This window comes from Salvelinus alpinus, chromosome 31, assembly GCF_045679555.1.
Source record: "Salvelinus alpinus chromosome 31, SLU_Salpinus.1, whole genome shotgun sequence".
NCBI classification, from domain to species: Eukaryota; Metazoa; Chordata; class Actinopteri; order Salmoniformes; family Salmonidae; genus Salvelinus; species Salvelinus alpinus.
In genome coordinates this window covers 30024733-30043312 of record NC_092116.1, presented here as the reverse complement: position 1 = coordinate 30043312, position 18580 = coordinate 30024733, and the positions used below count along the sequence as shown (strand labels likewise).

General features: G+C 41.5%; 2 protein-coding genes across 3 annotated transcripts in view; both read left to right on the top strand.

The window, feature by feature from the left end:
- The window catches only part of LOC139561455 (zinc finger protein 2-like), a 13374-nt gene extending 11656 nt beyond the window's left edge, over positions 1-1718 (top strand). For both annotated transcript variants that reach the window (XM_071378575.1, XM_071378576.1), the window contains one exon: positions 279-1718. In XM_071378575.1, the coding sequence (XP_071234676.1) occupies positions 279-1093 (815 nt within the window). In that variant the 3' untranslated portion in view covers positions 1094-1718. The remainder of the gene's footprint in view (positions 1-278) is intronic.
- The window catches only part of LOC139561610 (zinc finger protein 585A-like), a 54739-nt gene that overhangs the window by 32827 nt on the left and 3332 nt on the right, over positions 1-18580 (top strand). Inside the window, exons 4-5 of the mRNA XM_071378830.1 lie at positions 14732-14898; positions 16275-16724. Of these exons, the coding sequence (XP_071234931.1) occupies positions 14732-14898; positions 16275-16724 (617 nt within the window). The remainder of the gene's footprint in view (positions 1-14731; positions 14899-16274; positions 16725-18580) is intronic.

The window sequence follows — 18580 nt, the reverse complement described above, 5'->3', positions numbered from 1 at the left end:
AGGGTATTCAAGTCACCAACAGACTGAACACAGCCGGTTATAAACCCACAATAACACACGTTATTAAACCAATACAGTGTCATAGGAAGTGTGACTCACGATGACTAACAATTCAAAAATACGACTGAACAAAATGGCTTCTTCTCTTCGTATTATCAGGAAGTAATTGAAAAATCGTTCTTGTCTTTCAATCATTGATTTTAAATTCGAATTGACCCCCATCAATGATGTCTAAAGGCTTTATCGATGACCTCTGCTCCTCCTCTCCTTCCCTTCAGACTCCCTGCAGCTCTCTGTCTCTGAAGAGGAGGTTCCCCCTGAGCAGCAGCACTGTGAGCAGGAGTGGACCCCCAATCTGGGGCAGGAGGACCCAGAGACCATACAGATTAAAGAGGAACAGGAGGATCTCAGGACCAGTCAGGAGGAAGAGCAGCTTCAAGGGCTCTTTGATACTGAAAACTCCATATTCACTCCTCCCTGTGTGAAACGTGAATGTGATCAGGACCCACTTCGGTCCTTGAGTCTTCCCCAAACCAAGACCGTGGAGAATAGAGAGAGAGACTCTAAACCAGTGGATCTCACACCCTTTGGAACTGTGACCCACCTAAAGGGTTTCAAAATTCCCTGTGACCCTCCAGATAATCAGAACAATGCCTGCAGCCGCAGCTCAGCTGTAAGCAGAAACCCAGTAGGACTTGACAGCAGCCCACCATTGGATCTGAACCCACCAATGGGGGAACTCTGCACCTGCCCCTTTTGTGGCAAGAACTTCAAACAAAAAGGACATCTGTCCATGCACATGAGGATTCACACAGGAGAGAAACCTTTTAGCTGTGGTGACTGTGGGAAGAGCTTTATTCAGAAGGGGGACCTAAGAAGGCATATCCTGACTCACACAGGAGAGAAACCATTTAGCTGTAATTTTTGCTGTAAAAGCTTTAGTCAAAAGGGGGACCTAAGGAGGCACATACTGACTCACACAGGAGAGAAACCACACGGCTGCTCCGTCTGCGGTAGAACGTTCATTCGTAAGGCTCATCTGCTGAAGCACGTGAACAACGTCCACAAAGAAAGAAAACAGGATGGAAACTAATGAGGACAAAGATCTCCTGTCAGGAGATGGGAATAACAGGCAGGATGTGGACAACACTCCTAGAAAAGCAAAGAAAGACAGTGAGGACAAAGATCTCCTGTCAGAAGATGGGAATAACAGGCAGGATGTGGACAACACTCGTAGGAAAGCAAAGAAAGACAGTTAGGACAAAGATCTCCTATCAGAAGATGGGAATAACAGGCAGGATGTGGACAACACTCGTAGAAAAGCAAAGAAATACAGTTAGGACAAAGATCTCCTGTCAGAAGATGGGAATAACAGGCAGGATGTGGACAACACTCGTAGAAAAGCAAAGAAAGACAGTTAGGACAAAGATCTCCTGTCAGAAGATGGGAATAACAGGCAGGATGTGGACAACACTCGTAGAAAAGCAAAGAAAGACAGTTAGGACAAAGATCTCCTGTCAGAAGATGGGAATAACAGGCAGGATGTGGACAACACTCGTAGGAAAGCAAACGCAACTCTGGATCATTTCATGCTGTGGGTTTCAGATAAATAGATGCGTGATCAAGTTATGTTTTTCAACATTCTATGTAAATAAAGTTTGATTTGATTCGAATGATGATGTAATGATTAAACATGACACAGCATTGTAGGAAGCTCACAGGTCTGCTGATGTTTTCACGTTATTAGAAACAGGAATTCCTGGTCCTTTGATTTAGAATGTCTCCCAGGTGATGAGAGAATGGTCAGACTGATGTTATTTAGACATTAAAACAAAGTGCACCCTTCATCCCACTGCTGGCTTGCTTCTGAAGCTAAGCAGGGTTGGTCCTGGTCAGTCCCTTGATGGGAGACCAGATGCTGCAGGAAGTGTTGATGGTGGGCCAGTAGGAGGCACCCTTTCCTCTGGTCTAAAAAAATAGCCCAATGATTGGTGATTGGGGACATTGCCCTGTGTAAGGTGCTGTCTTTTGGATGGGACTTTAAACGGGTGTCCTGACTGTCTGTGGTCACTAAAGATCCCATGGGACTTATTGTAGGAGTAGAGGTATTAACCCTGGTGTCCTGACTATATTCCCACTCTGGCCCTCATACCATCATGGCCACCCAATAGTTCCCAGCTTAAAATTGGCTCATTCATCTCTCCCATGTAACTATTCCCCAGGTCGTTGCTGTAAATGACAATGCGTTCTCAGTCAACTTACCTGGTAAAATAAGGGATTAAAGAAAACGTGTACTTTCCAGAAATGACTGAATCTCCTTCCATCTGTTCAGCAGTATTTCTCATCAATTGTCTTAATGCTGCTCATTCCTGATATTGTTTGAATCTTTTCAAACGTGTTTTTCCAGCCCCAATTCAATAACAATCTTTTCAATCTAATGATAAATGCATTCTGAGATATAGTGCCTCCTGTGAAAAGGTAAACGGCGTGCTCGACCTTATAAGAAACTTAAATCGGGTGCTGGATCCTCGTGTATATAATTCAAAGAACAGAGATAGGACACTCCGGTAAATAAACTTAAATAGATTTTTTTTTTTATGTGGCGCATGAACGTTTGTTTGTTTCGGTTATGAGGCCTTTCTTCAGCGTCCAAGTCGATGGCAATCAATGTTACAACAACTATACGACACAGGCGTGCGTAATTCTAAATTCCCAATCGGTATTGGCCCAGCGAGATCCCAGCAGAGGGAGCTGTGGGGGAAACCATGACAATCAAATAAAGACAGACTCACAATGCAAATGCTTTATGATGTCACTATGATGTCATTACCTGTCACTATGATGTCATTTCCTGTCACTATGATGTCATTACCTGTCATTTTGAAGTCATTACCTGAATGTCTGGCCTATTTAGAACCTACTATTTAAAAAAATAAATTAAAATAAAAACGGGTAAAAGAACATTCCTCATTGAGGTCTGCTGGGGCAAAAGGTCTTGCTGGGGCAAAAGTGACCAAGTGATCTATCCAAACTGTCTCTCTTTGGAGAAGTAATGCCTCTCAACACCTAGGTGTCGCCTTCACCTATCCAATGCCCATATAACCTAAGGCACTTAGTTCATGATCATGGCTGTTGAAATGCCTGGCGACAGGTGATTTTTTTCCTCATGGTTCTGAATGGAGCTCTTTATGCTCAGATATCCTCGTCTTAAGTTCATGTTTGGTCTTACCCACATATTAAAAGTTACAAGAACACTTACGGTGATATAACAACATATTTCATGTTACATGTTATTCTACCTCAAACCTTTATCCTCCCACCTGAATGGGAAGTTCCCTCTGATCACGGCGTAACAGTGGACACAGTTGTGACAACGGAAAATTACCATCCGGAATAATAGAAACTTGTTTCTCCGGCATATCTGACCTTACTAAACAATCCCATAGATGTGAGTCTCTTCTAGCGATGCCTTGGGGAGGATTCAAACGCTTTACCAAAGCTGTTGTCCCTGTGTAGTAAGTGCTCACTGTCACTTCTGTCCCAAGCCGTTGTCAGGGATACCCGTTGTCAGGGATACCCGTTGTCAGGGATACCTGTGTTACAATGTCTTCTTATCTTTCCTCGTTTTAAAATGATCTATATTTTTATGTTATTTTACAGTTCAATACAACAATAAAACACACAGTGGAATTTTGTTTAAGACATGCACTGAGTGTACAAAACATTAAGAACACCTGCTGTTTCCATGATATAGACTGACCAGGTGAATCCAGGTGAAAGCTTTGATCCCTTATTGATGTAACTTGTTAAATCCATTTCAATCAGTGTAGATGAAGAGGAGGAGACAGGTTAAAGAAGTATTTTTAAGCATTGAGACATGGATTGTGTATGTTTGTGCCATTCAGAGGGTGAATGGGCAAGACAAAAGATTTAAGTGCCTTTGAACGGGGTATGGTAGTAGGTACCAGGCGCACCGGTTTCTGTCAAGAACTGCAACACTGCTGGGTTTTTTCACGCGCCAACAGTTTCCCGTTTGTATCAAGAATGGTCCTCCAGCCAACTTGACACAACTGTGGAAAGAATTGGAGTCAACATGGGACAGCATCCCTGTGTTCTGATGGCAAACGAGTGGGGTGGGGGGGGGGTGCAAAGAAATATTAGGAAGGTGTTCCTGATAAGATTACTTAAGAGCAGACTCTAGGCAGCCAAAGAGAGCAAGTTCTGGGCCAGGTTCAATGGCCCTCTCATACACCATTGAATACCAGTCAAGAAAGTTCACACAGAAGTGATTTAGTAGGGGCGCAGAGCCAAAACAAACGAGTCAATAAAGCACTTTGAGGTTTTACACCCGTCAACCTGGAGGTAAATTCTATGCAGTTTAGTTTTGGACTAATGAAGTCTGTGCATGACCTTGTATTGGTATCAATTGATATCTTGTGGCATTGATGGAACAAGGGTGAATATCTACACAGTCATCCAAAGATCTCAATATTCAACTCTTAACACCAGGTCTCCTTGAGATGACTAGTAGAGGCCTCTGTATAGTTGGAATACAAACTGGGAGATTGGGTCAGAGACGAAAGAGGAAGTGAGACACCCCACTCTCTTTTTTTTTTTTTCTTTCTGGTTCAAAGACAATGAACTAAGTCGACTAGACCCAGCTGCTATTGCATTGGCGTCTATGGGAGACCCAGTCGGTTAAGTAGACCGAAACAGCATCTTTTTTTTTTTTTCAACGGTGAACTACTTTATCTTCATTTATACACCATCTGTAACAGGTCATACTTAATTATACAAACTGGGAGGCGAGGTATTTCGAGTTGGGAGGGTGCTGTAACCGGTCATAAAATGTATTTTGCACAGGGAGGTTTTCAAAGTTTGGAATTTTCCTTTTCATGTAGTGTCTGACTTGTAAATAGAAGAATATTTTAAATTAGAGTTCAAATGTGTTCTTTAACTGGTTATATTATGCAAATTGCTTCTCTATGTATAGGTTTTCAGTTGTGGCCAGCCCATTCTCCCTCCATTCAACATACCTTATCAGACCAAGGTGGAACAAAAGTATAATTGAAACATATTGGAGTGCATACAGAGGTGTTGTTTTTGTTTTTTATGACCGTGTTGTTCTTTCTGCATTTTGTATTTTGTATTTTTATTTTGATGTGTGTATTTTCTGTATTTTCTGTCATTCAGGGCTCATCTGTAAAAGAGACCTTGGTCTCAGTATGACTCCCTGATAAAATAAAGGTTAAATGAATAAAAATAAAAAGGTCACCTCATAAACATGTTTAATAATAGAATAATATATATGCCATTTAGCACATGATTTTATCCAAAGCAACTTCAACAATCGTGCATGAATTACAAACGCCATGCTCTACCAAATAAACTACAAAGGACCACTTGTTAATCTGGGTTAGAATTCTTAAAGAATTTATCAAAACTGAGTTATTGCCTGTCTGTTTGTTTGGGCACTCTGCTTTGGAGAAAAGCATGGCTGGAAGAGAGGAATTTGTTGCGATCCTGACTTCCATATTTAGCCACAGGGAGGAGTCGGTATCTAACACATCAGGGAAACAAAAAAAGAATTAATCCTAGATCCGCCTATTACTTGCTGGAACTGTTTCCCCTCGTGTAGTTATCTATTCCATTATTAATGGTCTGGACCTTGTAGTAAAACGCCTGATTATATAAAAATATTGATATTTTTTAAATATGCTTTCAAAAAATCGCCTTGCGTTTTATCTGAGAGTATTTCCCATAACCTTATGCTGCTCATTCATGATGTTGTTTTAATCTCATATAGATTCGATTCCTGATTTTAATAATTGATTCTCCCAGATCCTCCTGTTCTTATGATAACCACTGTTTGTCTACATGTGGTCATCGTTCTACTTTACTACTTTACTACTGGTCTGTAGGCTGCCTTGCACAGTAAACCTCCTCTTCGTCAACATCTATTCTAGAACCAAGATGTAGTCATCGTTCTACTTTACTACTGGTCTGTAGGCTGCCTTGCACAGTAAACCTCCTCTTCGTCAACATCTATTCTAGAACCAAGATGTAGTCATCGTTCTACTTTACTACTGGTCTGTACATTACATTACATTTAAGTCATTTAGCAGACGCTCTTATCCAGAGCGACTGTAGGCTGCCTTGCACAGTAAACCTCCTCTTCGTCAACATCTATTCTAGAACCAAGGAGTTTTCTACACTTCTTTGAGTAGAACACGGGATGGTGGATTGACTGTGGATTTAAATTGTCAGTGGCGATGTCTTGTTGTATATTCTTCTTCTCGAAGAAGAAAGTTGCTGATAATATACAGTTGTTTTTGTATGGATCGCTTATTGGAAAGGTTTCTAAGTACAAATATTTGGTTCTATGGTTCCGTGAGCAATATACAGGAAAAGATAATGTCATAAAATGTTGAAACATGGTGTAAGAAGGTGGTGAATCTTATGCGTTCGGTCTCTGGTTATGAATTGGGTGCTGACAAACAATCTTTGTTGGAAATATATAGAGCTCTGATCAGGACATCAATTGATTACGGTTGTATAGTTTATGGAACAGGGGCGAAGACTTGGCTCCAGTGGCTGGACAGAATCCAGTATATAGCTTTAAAGATATGTATTGGTGCATTTAAATCAACATATGTAAGTGCCATACTAGTAGAGGCAGGTGAGATGCCTTTGGATATATGGCATAAAAAATTGTCATTAACTTATTGGGTTAGGCCGAAAGGCTGAGAGGTTGAGCATCCCACTGCTACTGTTCTAGATGCCTGTTGTGGATATACTAGTAAACAAGGCAGTAGTTTTTGGTTGGACAGTGTTGTGGAAATGTTGAATCAAATATTTCTCATGAACCCGGAACTTGTAAATTCAATTAGACTTTATTACAAAAGTAACAGAAGCCGAGCAATTCCATGGAAGAACTGATCTCTCCAGTCTCAGTACTCAGCTTTTATACATTTCCACTCTTGCATAACATACATAGTCACTCCTTTCTATGTAAATGATTAACACCCCATGGCCTTGCGCCACCATTATCTTTCTGTCTCAATTCTGGCTTGTTTAACGTTCACATCTGACTTATCTTGCACAAGTTTAGATTATATTGGTGGCGACACCACAGTTCTAATAAGAAAAAAATAATACATTTATTACATATAAATGTTCCTAATATAAGTGCATTTCTAGTATTACTTGATTAATAATACAAACATATTTTTCCAGTATGTAACATGTCTCCCCAATACATATACATGGCTTGTGGTTCTAGTATTGATTGACTAAAGTACACAGTCACTGGTCTTCACCAGTTCAGGCCTATGTTGCCTATGAATGATTAACCCGTGTGCATGGTCAGCAGTCTCCACAGGACCAGACATGACTCTGAACAGTCAAGTCTGTATTGATCCAGCCTGCCACGTCCACATAGATTCTGCTTACGTGCTGTTTCTTCATGTTTCATGATCAACCCTGTGGTTGATGCTGCTCTGTACACTCACATAAAGGCATCCTTCATTCTGCTTACACGTGTCTAATAGTTTACCCCATTTTGATTCTGCTTACTGCTTCTGGAAAACAGTATAGGTAATGGAAAATCTCCATTATGTCATGGAAATTCTCCTACAACAGTTGGAAAGATTTCTGATGAAAGTGGTTTGAGGGAGTTGGAGGTTGGCCCTTCTGTGGGGATAGTGGGTGCTCCTCCATGGTTACTCCCAGATCCTGTTGTTGATCTAACCTTGGTAGAGAAAATATAAAATTGGCCAGAAGAGGGAAATTGGTTGATAATTACGTTGGTAGAAGTTTTTATGCCTTTTTACTGCTTTTCACAGATGGATCCAAGGACCCAGATAGTGGGTGCACAGGAGCAGGCGTTTACGTTCCTGAATTTTATGTGCAGATATGTAGAACACTAACAGATGAACTGTCGGTATACTCAGTTGAACTGTTGACGATAGTAGTTGTCCTCCAGTGGGTGGAGGACGCACAACCTCTCAGAATTATGCCATTTATAGATACCCATGAGGCTGCACAAAATTTGCCCAGCACCGTCCGGGTTAGGGGAGGGTTTGGCCGGCCGGGATGTCCTTGTCTCATCATGCTCTAGCGACTCCTTGTGGCGGGTTGATGTTAAATGCCAGGGAGATGTGTATACTGTGGCTAAGAAAGTAATATTAAGTGTATGTTGTGTAGTAAGCTATTAGTAGCCCATGTGCCTCACCCTAATAATTTGGTCCCTTTCCTCCCTCATAATTTCTCCTACTGTTCTGACTTGATGGTGCACATGTAGCCTATACCCGTTTTAGAGAAATGTAATCATTGAATATTGTAAGAGCTTTCATTGTGTGCTTATATGCCACATTTATTTATCCTATGGTTCTGACTTGGTGTACAGGGAGAATACTGTAAGAACGGCCCGTGTTCTGAATTCTGTTGGTGTACATTTCAAAAGTGCTGATCAAATAGTTATTGACTACGTCCTAGCTCGCTCATTAATGTCTTAATCGAAATTACAGATGGCCTCTTAACCGCTCGTCGTTCCCTTATGCCATAGTTTGTACATCTCAATTGTCAGTAGAAACCACATTTATTTAAGCAAGTCAGCCATATCAGCTTTGTTTTTTTTAAAGACAGTAAATGAGGCTGAATTAACTGTCGCTGCCAGACATGACTCCACTGAAAGCCAGGTGTAGCGGTGGTAAGGATTCACTCCATGGTGCTGGAAGGAAAGCTCTGCTGTTGGGACAGCTTTATGTGGGCCCTAACAGTTTGTGGGCACCGTTATAGTGCAATTAATGTATTGTTTAGTGTTGTGTTGTGGCTTTTCTGGCATACATAAAAAATAAATGGTTTGCCCCACCAAGATTTCCATGATGAAATCGGCACTGTATGCTCAGATTCCCTGTCTGTATTGAATAGTTTATCATCTGGCAAGTCTAATAGGAGTGAACTACTATTGGAGGCATTAATGTTATTATGAAGAATTGAGAGACTGGGTGTAGTAGTGAGATTCTATTCTGCTGGGTTTCAGACAAATTCGGGTGTGGGAAGGGAATGAAATTGTAGACCAGATTGCCAAAATAACGTTAAAACTAGATATAATTGATATTAATGTTCCACAGGGTAAAGGTGAAGCAAAATGTAAGTTCCCGAGCCATTTTGATAATGTGTGGCAGAAGAGATGGGACTCTGAGCACAAGGGCCTGCATTTATATGCCCTCCGCAGAAAAGTCGGTAGACCAAGATTCAAAAGTCAGATTAGGAAGGAAGAAGTGGTGTTGTTCGATTGAGTCTAGGACATTTGTATATTGAACTCGTCATTACATCTGGTTGGCAAGCATGTGAATAGTTTGTGTCTGGAGTGTATAGTCAATGAAATGCTGGTGCATGCATTGTTATATTGTTTTAAGTATATTGAAGTGTAGGGTCATTGAGATTGGGGGGTGGGAAGGGATTTGGGGGATGGAGGACGGTCTATTAGAAGTATATTGAAGTGTAGGGTCATTGAGATTGGGGGGTGGGAAGGGATTTGGGGGATGGAGGAGGGTCTATTAGAAGTTAGTAGGGCTCTTTTTTTCTTTTCTCAGAAGTACTGTTAGGGAGAAATGTGGAGCTAATGTCGTTAAACCGTGATTGATCTCACACTCCAGCATAGTAGGTGGCAGGATGGACATGTAACGTTTGTTTGCGGACGCACAGTATATAATTGAAGAAGAAGAACAATTTAAAAACACGGAAGTAGAATTGGAAACAACTTTGTTTTGATTTTGAACGTTATTTTTTGTGGAGTAAATAAAGACCTAGCTAGCTACTGACTGAACTAAATAGGCGACCCAACTCCCAGTCGTCTGAAATATGTATAAACTACAGTTGTTTCGTGTGTTTTTAAATGAGAGCTTAACGGCGGCTGCTGTGGAAATTTTCGGGGGAGTTGAGAACTTTAGAGGAGTACCAGGAGGAGAAAGCTCGGCGTAGGTGTAGAATAGGTTCGTATGAAGTTTTACCTATATCTAGCTATAGTTGTAGTGAATTAATAAACTGTTTAGGTGATCACCATTTCAACAATGTAATAAGTAGCCTATAACTCAGTTTCTTGTTGCAGCCTTGTGTTGTTTTCATTACTAAATGTGGAAAAAGTCAAGGGTCAACACCCTTTTGTTTTTCGACATTTTGTTATGTTACAGCCTTATTCTAAAACTGATTAATTATTTTGTTCCCCTCATCAATCTACACGAAATACCCCATAATAATAACGCCAAAATAGGTTTTTAGAAATGTTTGCAAATGTATTAAATATAAAAAACAGAAATACCTTATTTGCATAAGTATTCAGACCCTTTGCTATGAGACTAGAACTTGAGCTCAGGTGCATTGTGTTTCCATTGATCATCCTTGAGATGTTTCTACAACTTGATTAGAGTCCACCTGTGGTAAATTCAATTGATTGGACATGATTTGGAAAGGCACACACCTGTCTATATAAGGTCCCACAGTTGACAGTGCATGTCAGAGCGAAAACTAAGCCATGAATTGTCCGTAGAGCTCCGAGACAGGATTGTGTCGAGGCACTGATCTGGGGAAGGGTACCAAAAAATGTCTGCAGCATTGAAGGTACACAAGAACACAGTGGCCTCCATCATTCTTAAATGGAAGAAGTTTGGAATCACCAAGACTCTTCCTAGAGCTGGCCGCCCGGCCAAACTGAGCAATCGGGGGAGAAGGGCCTTGGTCAGGGAGGTGACCAAGAACCCGATGGTCACTTTGACAGAGCTGCATTGAAGGTGTCGTAGCTGAATCAGTATTAGTTAGGTAACATAGATAAATAAGATGTTTTATTTACTTGCAGAATATCAGAAAGGGAGAAAGGCTCCACTATGTCTGTACGCTAGTCACTCCCTTATTTTCCCATTGGGGGGAGGAGTATGGCAGTGTCTGGAACCATTGTATTACCCCTCTGATGTGTTGCAGAATCTTGAGATAGTATATGACCTAGAGGTTCACTCCCCTTAGTGAGCTTCTCCAGGGTGGGGAGGAGAGGGGGTGTATTTGAGATGGGAGTATCTAGAATGGACAATTGATATATGCCATTGGATGAGGTAATGTTTTGGTCCTAAGTGGTACCAAGAACGAGATTAGAATCTCGTCTAAAGAGACCAAACTGAATGATAATTTATAGCTAATGCTATCTGGCTATGGGATACTCCTCTTTCACGTAAAAGGCCCTTTGTAATGTTCCTAAGATCTGTGGTTCGTCATGTGAGTTGAGAGGGGTGTATCTTGGCTATAAAAGATACTAAGAATTGTTTTGTAAGCACTCTCAGAGAATTAATTTATAGACACTGAATTGATCTGAGAGTCAAAGGGCGATGGTGAAGCTCATATAATTAAAGATGGACTTTAAAATATAACTCTGACTTGTGTGTGGTTTGCTCTCTCATCATTTAGTAATACAGGAAATTACCACGACAAAGGTCCCAAAGAATCCAGTGGCCTCCATCATTCTTAAATGTAAGAAGTTTGAAACCACGACTCTTCATAGAGCTGGACGCCCGGCTAAACTGAGCAATCGGGGGAGAAGGGCCTTGGTGAGGGAGGTGACCAAGAACCCGATGGTCACTCAGACAGAGCTCCAGAGTTCTGCGGTAGAGATGGGAAAACCGTGCAGAAGAACAACCATCTCTGCAGCACTCCACCAATCAGGTCTTTATGGTAGAGTGGCCAGACGGAAGCCCCTCCTCAGTAAAAGGCACATGACAGCCCGCTTGGAGTTTGCCAAAAGGCACCTAAAGCACTCTCAGACCATGAGAAACAAGATTCTCTGGTCTGATGAAACCAAGATTGAACTCTTTGGCCTGAATGCCAAGCGTCACGTCTGGAGGAGACCTGGCACCATCCCTACGGTGAAGCATGGTGGTGGCAGCATCATGCTGTGGGGAAGTTTTTCAGCGGCAGGGACTGGGAGACTAGTCAGGATCGAGGTAAAGATGAACGGAGTGAAATACAGAGAGATCCTTGATGAAAACCTGCTCCAGAGCTCTCAGGCTCTCGGACTGGGGCGAAGGTACACCTTCCAACACGACAACGACCCTAAGCACACAGCCAAGACAACGCAGGAGTGGCTTCGGGACAAGTCTCTGAATGGCCTTGAGTGGCCCAGCACGAGCCTGGACTTGAACCCGATCGAACATCTCTGGAGAGACCTGAAAATACCTGTGCAGCGACACTCCCAATCCAACCTGACAGAGCTTGAGAAGATCTGCAGAGAAGAATAGAAGAAACTCTCCAAATACAGGTGTGCCAAGCTTGGAGCGTCATACCCAAGAAGACTCAAGACTGTAATTGCTGCCAAAGGTGCTTCAACAAAGTACTGAGTAAAGGGTCTGAATACTTATGTAAATGCGATATTTCCGTTTAAAAATGTTATACATTTGCCACAAATTCTAAAAACCAGTTTTTCTTTGTCATTTTGGGGTAACGGGTGTAGATTGAGGGGGAAAAAACTATTTAATACATTTTAGAATAAGCACTATGTGTGTGTGTGTGTGTGTGTTTTACCAGTCAAAGGTTTGGACACCTACTCATTCCAGGGTTGTTCTTAATTGTTACTATTTTCTACATTGTAGAATAATAGTGAAGACATCTAAACTATGGGCTCCCATGTGGCGCAGTGGTCCAAGGCACTGCATCTCTGTGCTAGAGGTGTCACTACAGACCCTGGTTCGATCCTGGGCTGTATCACAACCGTCCGTGATCGGGAGTCCAATAGAACGGCACACAATTGGCACAACGTCATCCGGGTTTGGCCTGGGGTAGGCCTTCATTGTAAAACAAGAATTTGTTCTTAACTGACTTGCCTAGTTAAATTAAAAGGAAATAACACATATGGAATCATGTACTAACCAAAAATGTGTTAAACAAATCAAAATGTTTTTTTTTTGTTGAGATTCTTCAAAGTAGCCACCCTTTGCCTTGATGAAAGCTTTGCAAACTCTTGCCATTCTCTCAACCAGCTTCATGAGGTAGTCACCTGGAATGCATTTCAATTAACAGGTGTGCCTTATTAAAAGTTAATTTGTGGAATTTCTTTCCTTAATGCGTTCGAGCCAATCAGTTGTGTTGTGACAAGGTGGGGGGGAGGGGGGGTATACAGAAGATATCCCTATTTGGTGGAAGACCTAGTCCATATTATGGCAAGAACAGCTCAAATAAGCAAAGAGAATTCTTTCTGCTCATTCTGCCTTGTTGGCGCACACTGTTGAGTTTTAGTCACATTATATTTTTATACTATTCAGCTACCATTCTAAAATGTCATAAGAAATTAGGTGGTGTTTTTTGGACTAACAGTAATGGTTATGTTATGTACAATACTAATGAATCATTATGTGATCTTCCAAGACATTGAGTCAGCTTTGATCTAACTTTATTAAACGAGCACCATAGTGAGAAGTGATGGAGTACGTCACTCTCGCAGCACCACACCCCTGCAGTCTGCTGCACCAAAACAAACAATTGAAGCGCACCTAGCTTACTCTTTTGCCTGCGCAAACATTTGGTGATGCAGAAACTACAGACCACAAAATCTGGGAATATTTAGCCAAGGAAACATTTGTGGTTGGTCTTAGGGAATGTAAAAAAGTTAGGAAGGGAGACTTTTTAAAACGGGATTGAGTGAAGTAGCAGCAAATGTGTTAATATGAGCAACTAATGAACATGGAGATAGCCTCACAAGTTTGATGAAATGACCTTATATCTTTCAGTCTAATACGGCCATTTACTTACTGTCGTAGATCTTCATCAGAACAACATATTTTGTAATTCGTTAGGCCTACTGTCCTCTTCAAGTTTAGCTGGAGCAAAGATAATGGATATACTGACAAGATACAGTGGGGCAAAAAAGTATTTAGTCAGCCACCAATTGTGCAAGTTCTCCCACTTAAAAAGATGAGAGAGACCTGTAATTTTCATCATAGGTACACTTCAACTATGACAGGCGAAATGAGGGGAAAAAAATCCAGAAAATCACATTGTAGGATTTTTTATGAATTTATTTGCAAATTATGATGATGATGAATTGATTATTCGACATCATCCTATACTGATGATAACCACTGTTTGTGGACATGTAGTTATAATTCCCCTTTACTACTGAGGGCAGTGGAGGCTGGTATTATTGAGAAAGCTAAACTTTGATATGTGTTTTTGGATGGGTCAAACTGACCATGCCCATTTCAAGCTTAAATATATTTTTGTAAGTTAAGAATATTTAAGAAAGTTAGCTGGCTAACTCAGGGACATGCTTTGAAGTATCCACCCTTGGTCTGTAGGCTGGCTGCCTTGCACAATAATAAACCCCCATCCATCTGGCGATGCTGTTGTATGTTTCCGGGTTCGAGTAGAACCAAGGAGTTTAAAAACGTTCCTCGACTAGAACACGGAAGTAGAATTGGAGATGAACGTAATGATGAGATGCTCATGTCACTCAGTCCAGACAATGGGAGTCTTTGTCCCAAAAGTGGGAATGCAGGCGACAAGATTAGATCCGAAATAAACCCATAGAAACCATCGGGCTTATTTTGGTGAGAGTGTAACCTCTCGCTTCGCCTGATCCTCTCTGAGGTGACATTGTTTTGATTTTGAACGTTATTTTTGTGGAGTAAAGAAAGACCTAGCTAGCTACTGACTGAACTAAATAGGCTACCCAACTCCCAGTCGTCTGAAATATGTATAAACTACAGTTGTTTCGTGTGTTTTTAAATGAGCGCTTAACGACGGCTGCTATGGAGATTTTCGGGAAAGTTGAGAAAACGGTAGTGGAGTACAAGGAGGAGAATGATCGGATACGGAGACTGCTGCGGATCACACCGGAGATAAAACTATGTAGAAGAGGTTCGTATGTAGATCTACTGATAGTTAACTATAGTTCTACTCAATTAGTAAACTGCTTAGGTAAATAGAAATCACAATTTCGACCAAATGTTTTTAATTAGATGTTATATAATATATACTGTATATATTGGGCTACAGGCCTCCAGCAATCAAGATTTTATCTGCGAATGTGTAATTTACAAGATTAAATAAACCATTGAAGCCATTTACAATTATAATGTAGGCCTATGATTATATAGTTGTCTGCATATTTCATTACTTATCTAAAGCCTTCAAATCTAATTGTATTTGTCACATGCTTCGTAAACAGGAATAAACTAACAGTGAAATGCTTACTTATGTCCCTCTAACAACGCAGGGATAGAAATAATAAAGATAACACGAATAATAAATACGCAATCAGGGTTCTCCCTAAAGAATGCGAGAGGCGCTGCGCCATCTTATGGACTGAATGCTCCACTATGTAAAATGTGTTATCATATTAGGACATGTTTTGCTTTAGATTGCAGGACATGGCAGTTACAGGTGTAAGAAAACGCTAAAATCTCTGAGTCCAGAGTGGGGCACTGCCCTCGTACTCAGTAGCACCACCTTGTTAAAAAATCCTGTGGAGAACCCTGACAATGAGTAACGATACTGTTGTATACACGGGGTACCGGTATGACTATATACACGGGGTACCGGTATGGCTATATACACAGGGTACCAGTATAGCTATATACACAGGGTTCCAGTACAGCTATATACACAAAGTACCAGTACGACTATATACACAGGGTACCAGTATAGCTGTACACACAGGGTACCAGTATAGCTATATACACAGTGTACCAGTATAGCTATATACACAGGGTACCAGTATAGCTGTATACACAGTGTACCAGTATAGCTATATACACAGTGTACCAGTATAGCTATATACACAGGGTACCAGTATAGCTGTATACACAGGGTACCAGTATAGCTGTATACACAGGGTACCAGTATAGCTATATACACAGGGTACCAGTATAGCTATATACACAGGGTACCCGTATAGCTATATACACAGGGTACCAGTATAGCTGTATACACAGGGTATCAGTACCGAGTCGATGTGGCATGCTTCTATGAGTAGGAATTTTAGTTTTTTCTGAATATGTGTGTTAAGTTTTGTTTTGTCCTCTACATTTGTGTTTCCATTCAATACTGCAGTACTGAATGTCAATGTTTGTACATCTGTTTTTTTGTATTGGAACATCATAAACAGATAATTAAAAAATATATATCTTTTTTTTTTGTCTGCGTCAACAAAAGCATTTAGAAATGGCATTGTGCACTCAGGCATGTCTAAAGTCTATATAGGTAACCTCTGCTCTTCCTCTCCTTCCCTCCAGACTCCCTGCAGCTCTCTGTCTCTGAAGAGGAGGTTCCCCCTGAGCAGCAGCACTGTGAGCAGGAGTGGAGGCCCAGTCTGGGACAGAAGGACCCAGAGACCACACAGATTAAAGAGGAACAGGAGGAAGTCAGGACCAGTCAGGAGGAAGAGCAGCTTCAAGGACGCTTTGATACCAAAGACTCCATATCCACTCCTTCCTGTGTGAAAAGTGAATGTGATCAGGAGGACCCATGTCAAGAAGCCGTACGAGCTGAATACCCAACTCTCAGTCCACTGAAAACATCTAAACTACAGTTGTTCTGTGTGTTTTTAAATGAATGTTTAACGGCATCTGCTGCTGTGGAGATTTTTGGTGCGGTTGAGGAAACTGTAGCAGAGTACCAGGAAGAGAATGATCTGCTACGGAGACTGCTGCGGATCACACCAGAGATAAAACTATGTAGAATAGGTTTGTATGTAGATCTACTGATAGTTAGCAATAGTTCTAGTACATTTTTTAACTGTTTAGGCTTTGTGGTCACCATTTAAACATTTTGTCGAAGTGGTTTTAGCCCCGACGTGTCAGTGCTTTCTCTTTGCTTGGACAGCAGCTCCACACATTTCTGTTGCCATTCTGACTCCAGTGCCACATTGGTGCTAAACCGTTCCTTTTGATTAGCTGAGGATGAGGATTTGCTCAAGTGTGATACGCTCTGTCTATACTGAACAAAAATATCAACGCAACAGTTTCAAAGATTTTACTGAGTTAAAATGTATATACAGAAATCAGTCAACTGATATGAATTCATTAGGTCCTAATCTATGGATTTCACATGACTGGGAATACAGATATGCATCTGTTGGTCACAGATTTCCTTTAAAAAAAGTACAGGCGTGGTTTAAAAAACAAGTCAGTATCTGGTGTGACCATTTGCCTCATGCAGTGCGACACATCTCCTTCACATAGAGTTGATCAGGCTGTTGATTGTGGCCTGTGGAATGTTGTCCCACTCCGCTTGAATGGCTCTGTGAAGTCGCTGGATATTGGCGGGAACTGGAACACACTGTCGTACCCGTCGATCCAGAGAATTCGAAACATGCTCAATGGGAGACATGTCTGGTGAGTTTACAGGCCATGGAAGAACTCGGACATTTTTAAAGGAACCATATAAGTAGAAGTGGGGGTTTGAAAGGAACCATATAAGGAGAAGTGGGGGTTAGAAAGGAACCATATAAGGAGAAGTGGGGGTTTGAAAGGAACCATATAAGGAGAAGTGGGGGTTAGAAAGGAACCATATAAGGAGAAGTGGGGGTTTGAAAGGAACCATATAAGGAGAAGTGGGGGTTAGAAAGGAACCATATAAGGAGAAGTGGGGGTTTGAAAGGAACCATATAAGGAGAAGTGGGGGTTAGAAAGGAACCATATAAGGAGAAGTGGGGGTTAGAAAGGAACCATATAAGAAGAAGTGGGGGTTAGAAAGGAACCATATAAGGAGAAGTGGGGGTTTGAAAGGAACCATATAAGGAGAAGTGTTTTTTTTTTAAGGAACCATATAAGGAGAAGTGGGGGGGTTTGAAAGGAACCATATAAGGAGAAGTGGGGGGGTTTGAAAGGAATCATATAAGGAGAAGTGGGGGGGTTTTGAAAGGAACCATATAAGGAGAAGTGGGGGTTTTGAAAGGAACCATATAAGGAGAAGGGGGGGGTAGAAAGGAACCATATAAGGAGAAGTGGGGGTTAGAAAGGAACCACAGGAGTAAATGTCAGTTGGCTTTTCATAGCCGATCATTCAAAGGTCGAGACAGCAAGCGCGGTAGAGAGGAAGAGAGAGGGTCGAAAACCGCAGGTCCGGGGCAGCACGTCTGGTGAACACGTCAGGGTTTATTGCCACAGACAAAACAACAGAAATTAGATCAGCAGCACGACCAGGTGGACTTGAGGACGGGGACAGCCTCATCCCTGTTCCCATCCATTAAACTCCCCTTAACCCGGACATCCGCCTCATCCCTGTTCTGATCAGACATGCTGTAGTGGTTGCTAAGCTTAACCTAAGGTTCTTATGCCAATCATGGTCCTTCGATCCTCTACAACACACTATTTTTCAGTTGTGCAAGGATTGTTAAGGGTTAGACGGTGTCGGTGGAACTTTTGTACACATTAGCTACAGTGTGTTCAATAGTAGGCATGTTAACCCACCACCTATATGGCTTGTGTGAAGGAAAGCAAATACCTAGCTAGCTATCTGCACTCTGGCTGTATAGATCATAGAGATCCATGCTAAGGAAGCAAATACCTAGCTAGCTATCTGCACTCTGGCTGTATAG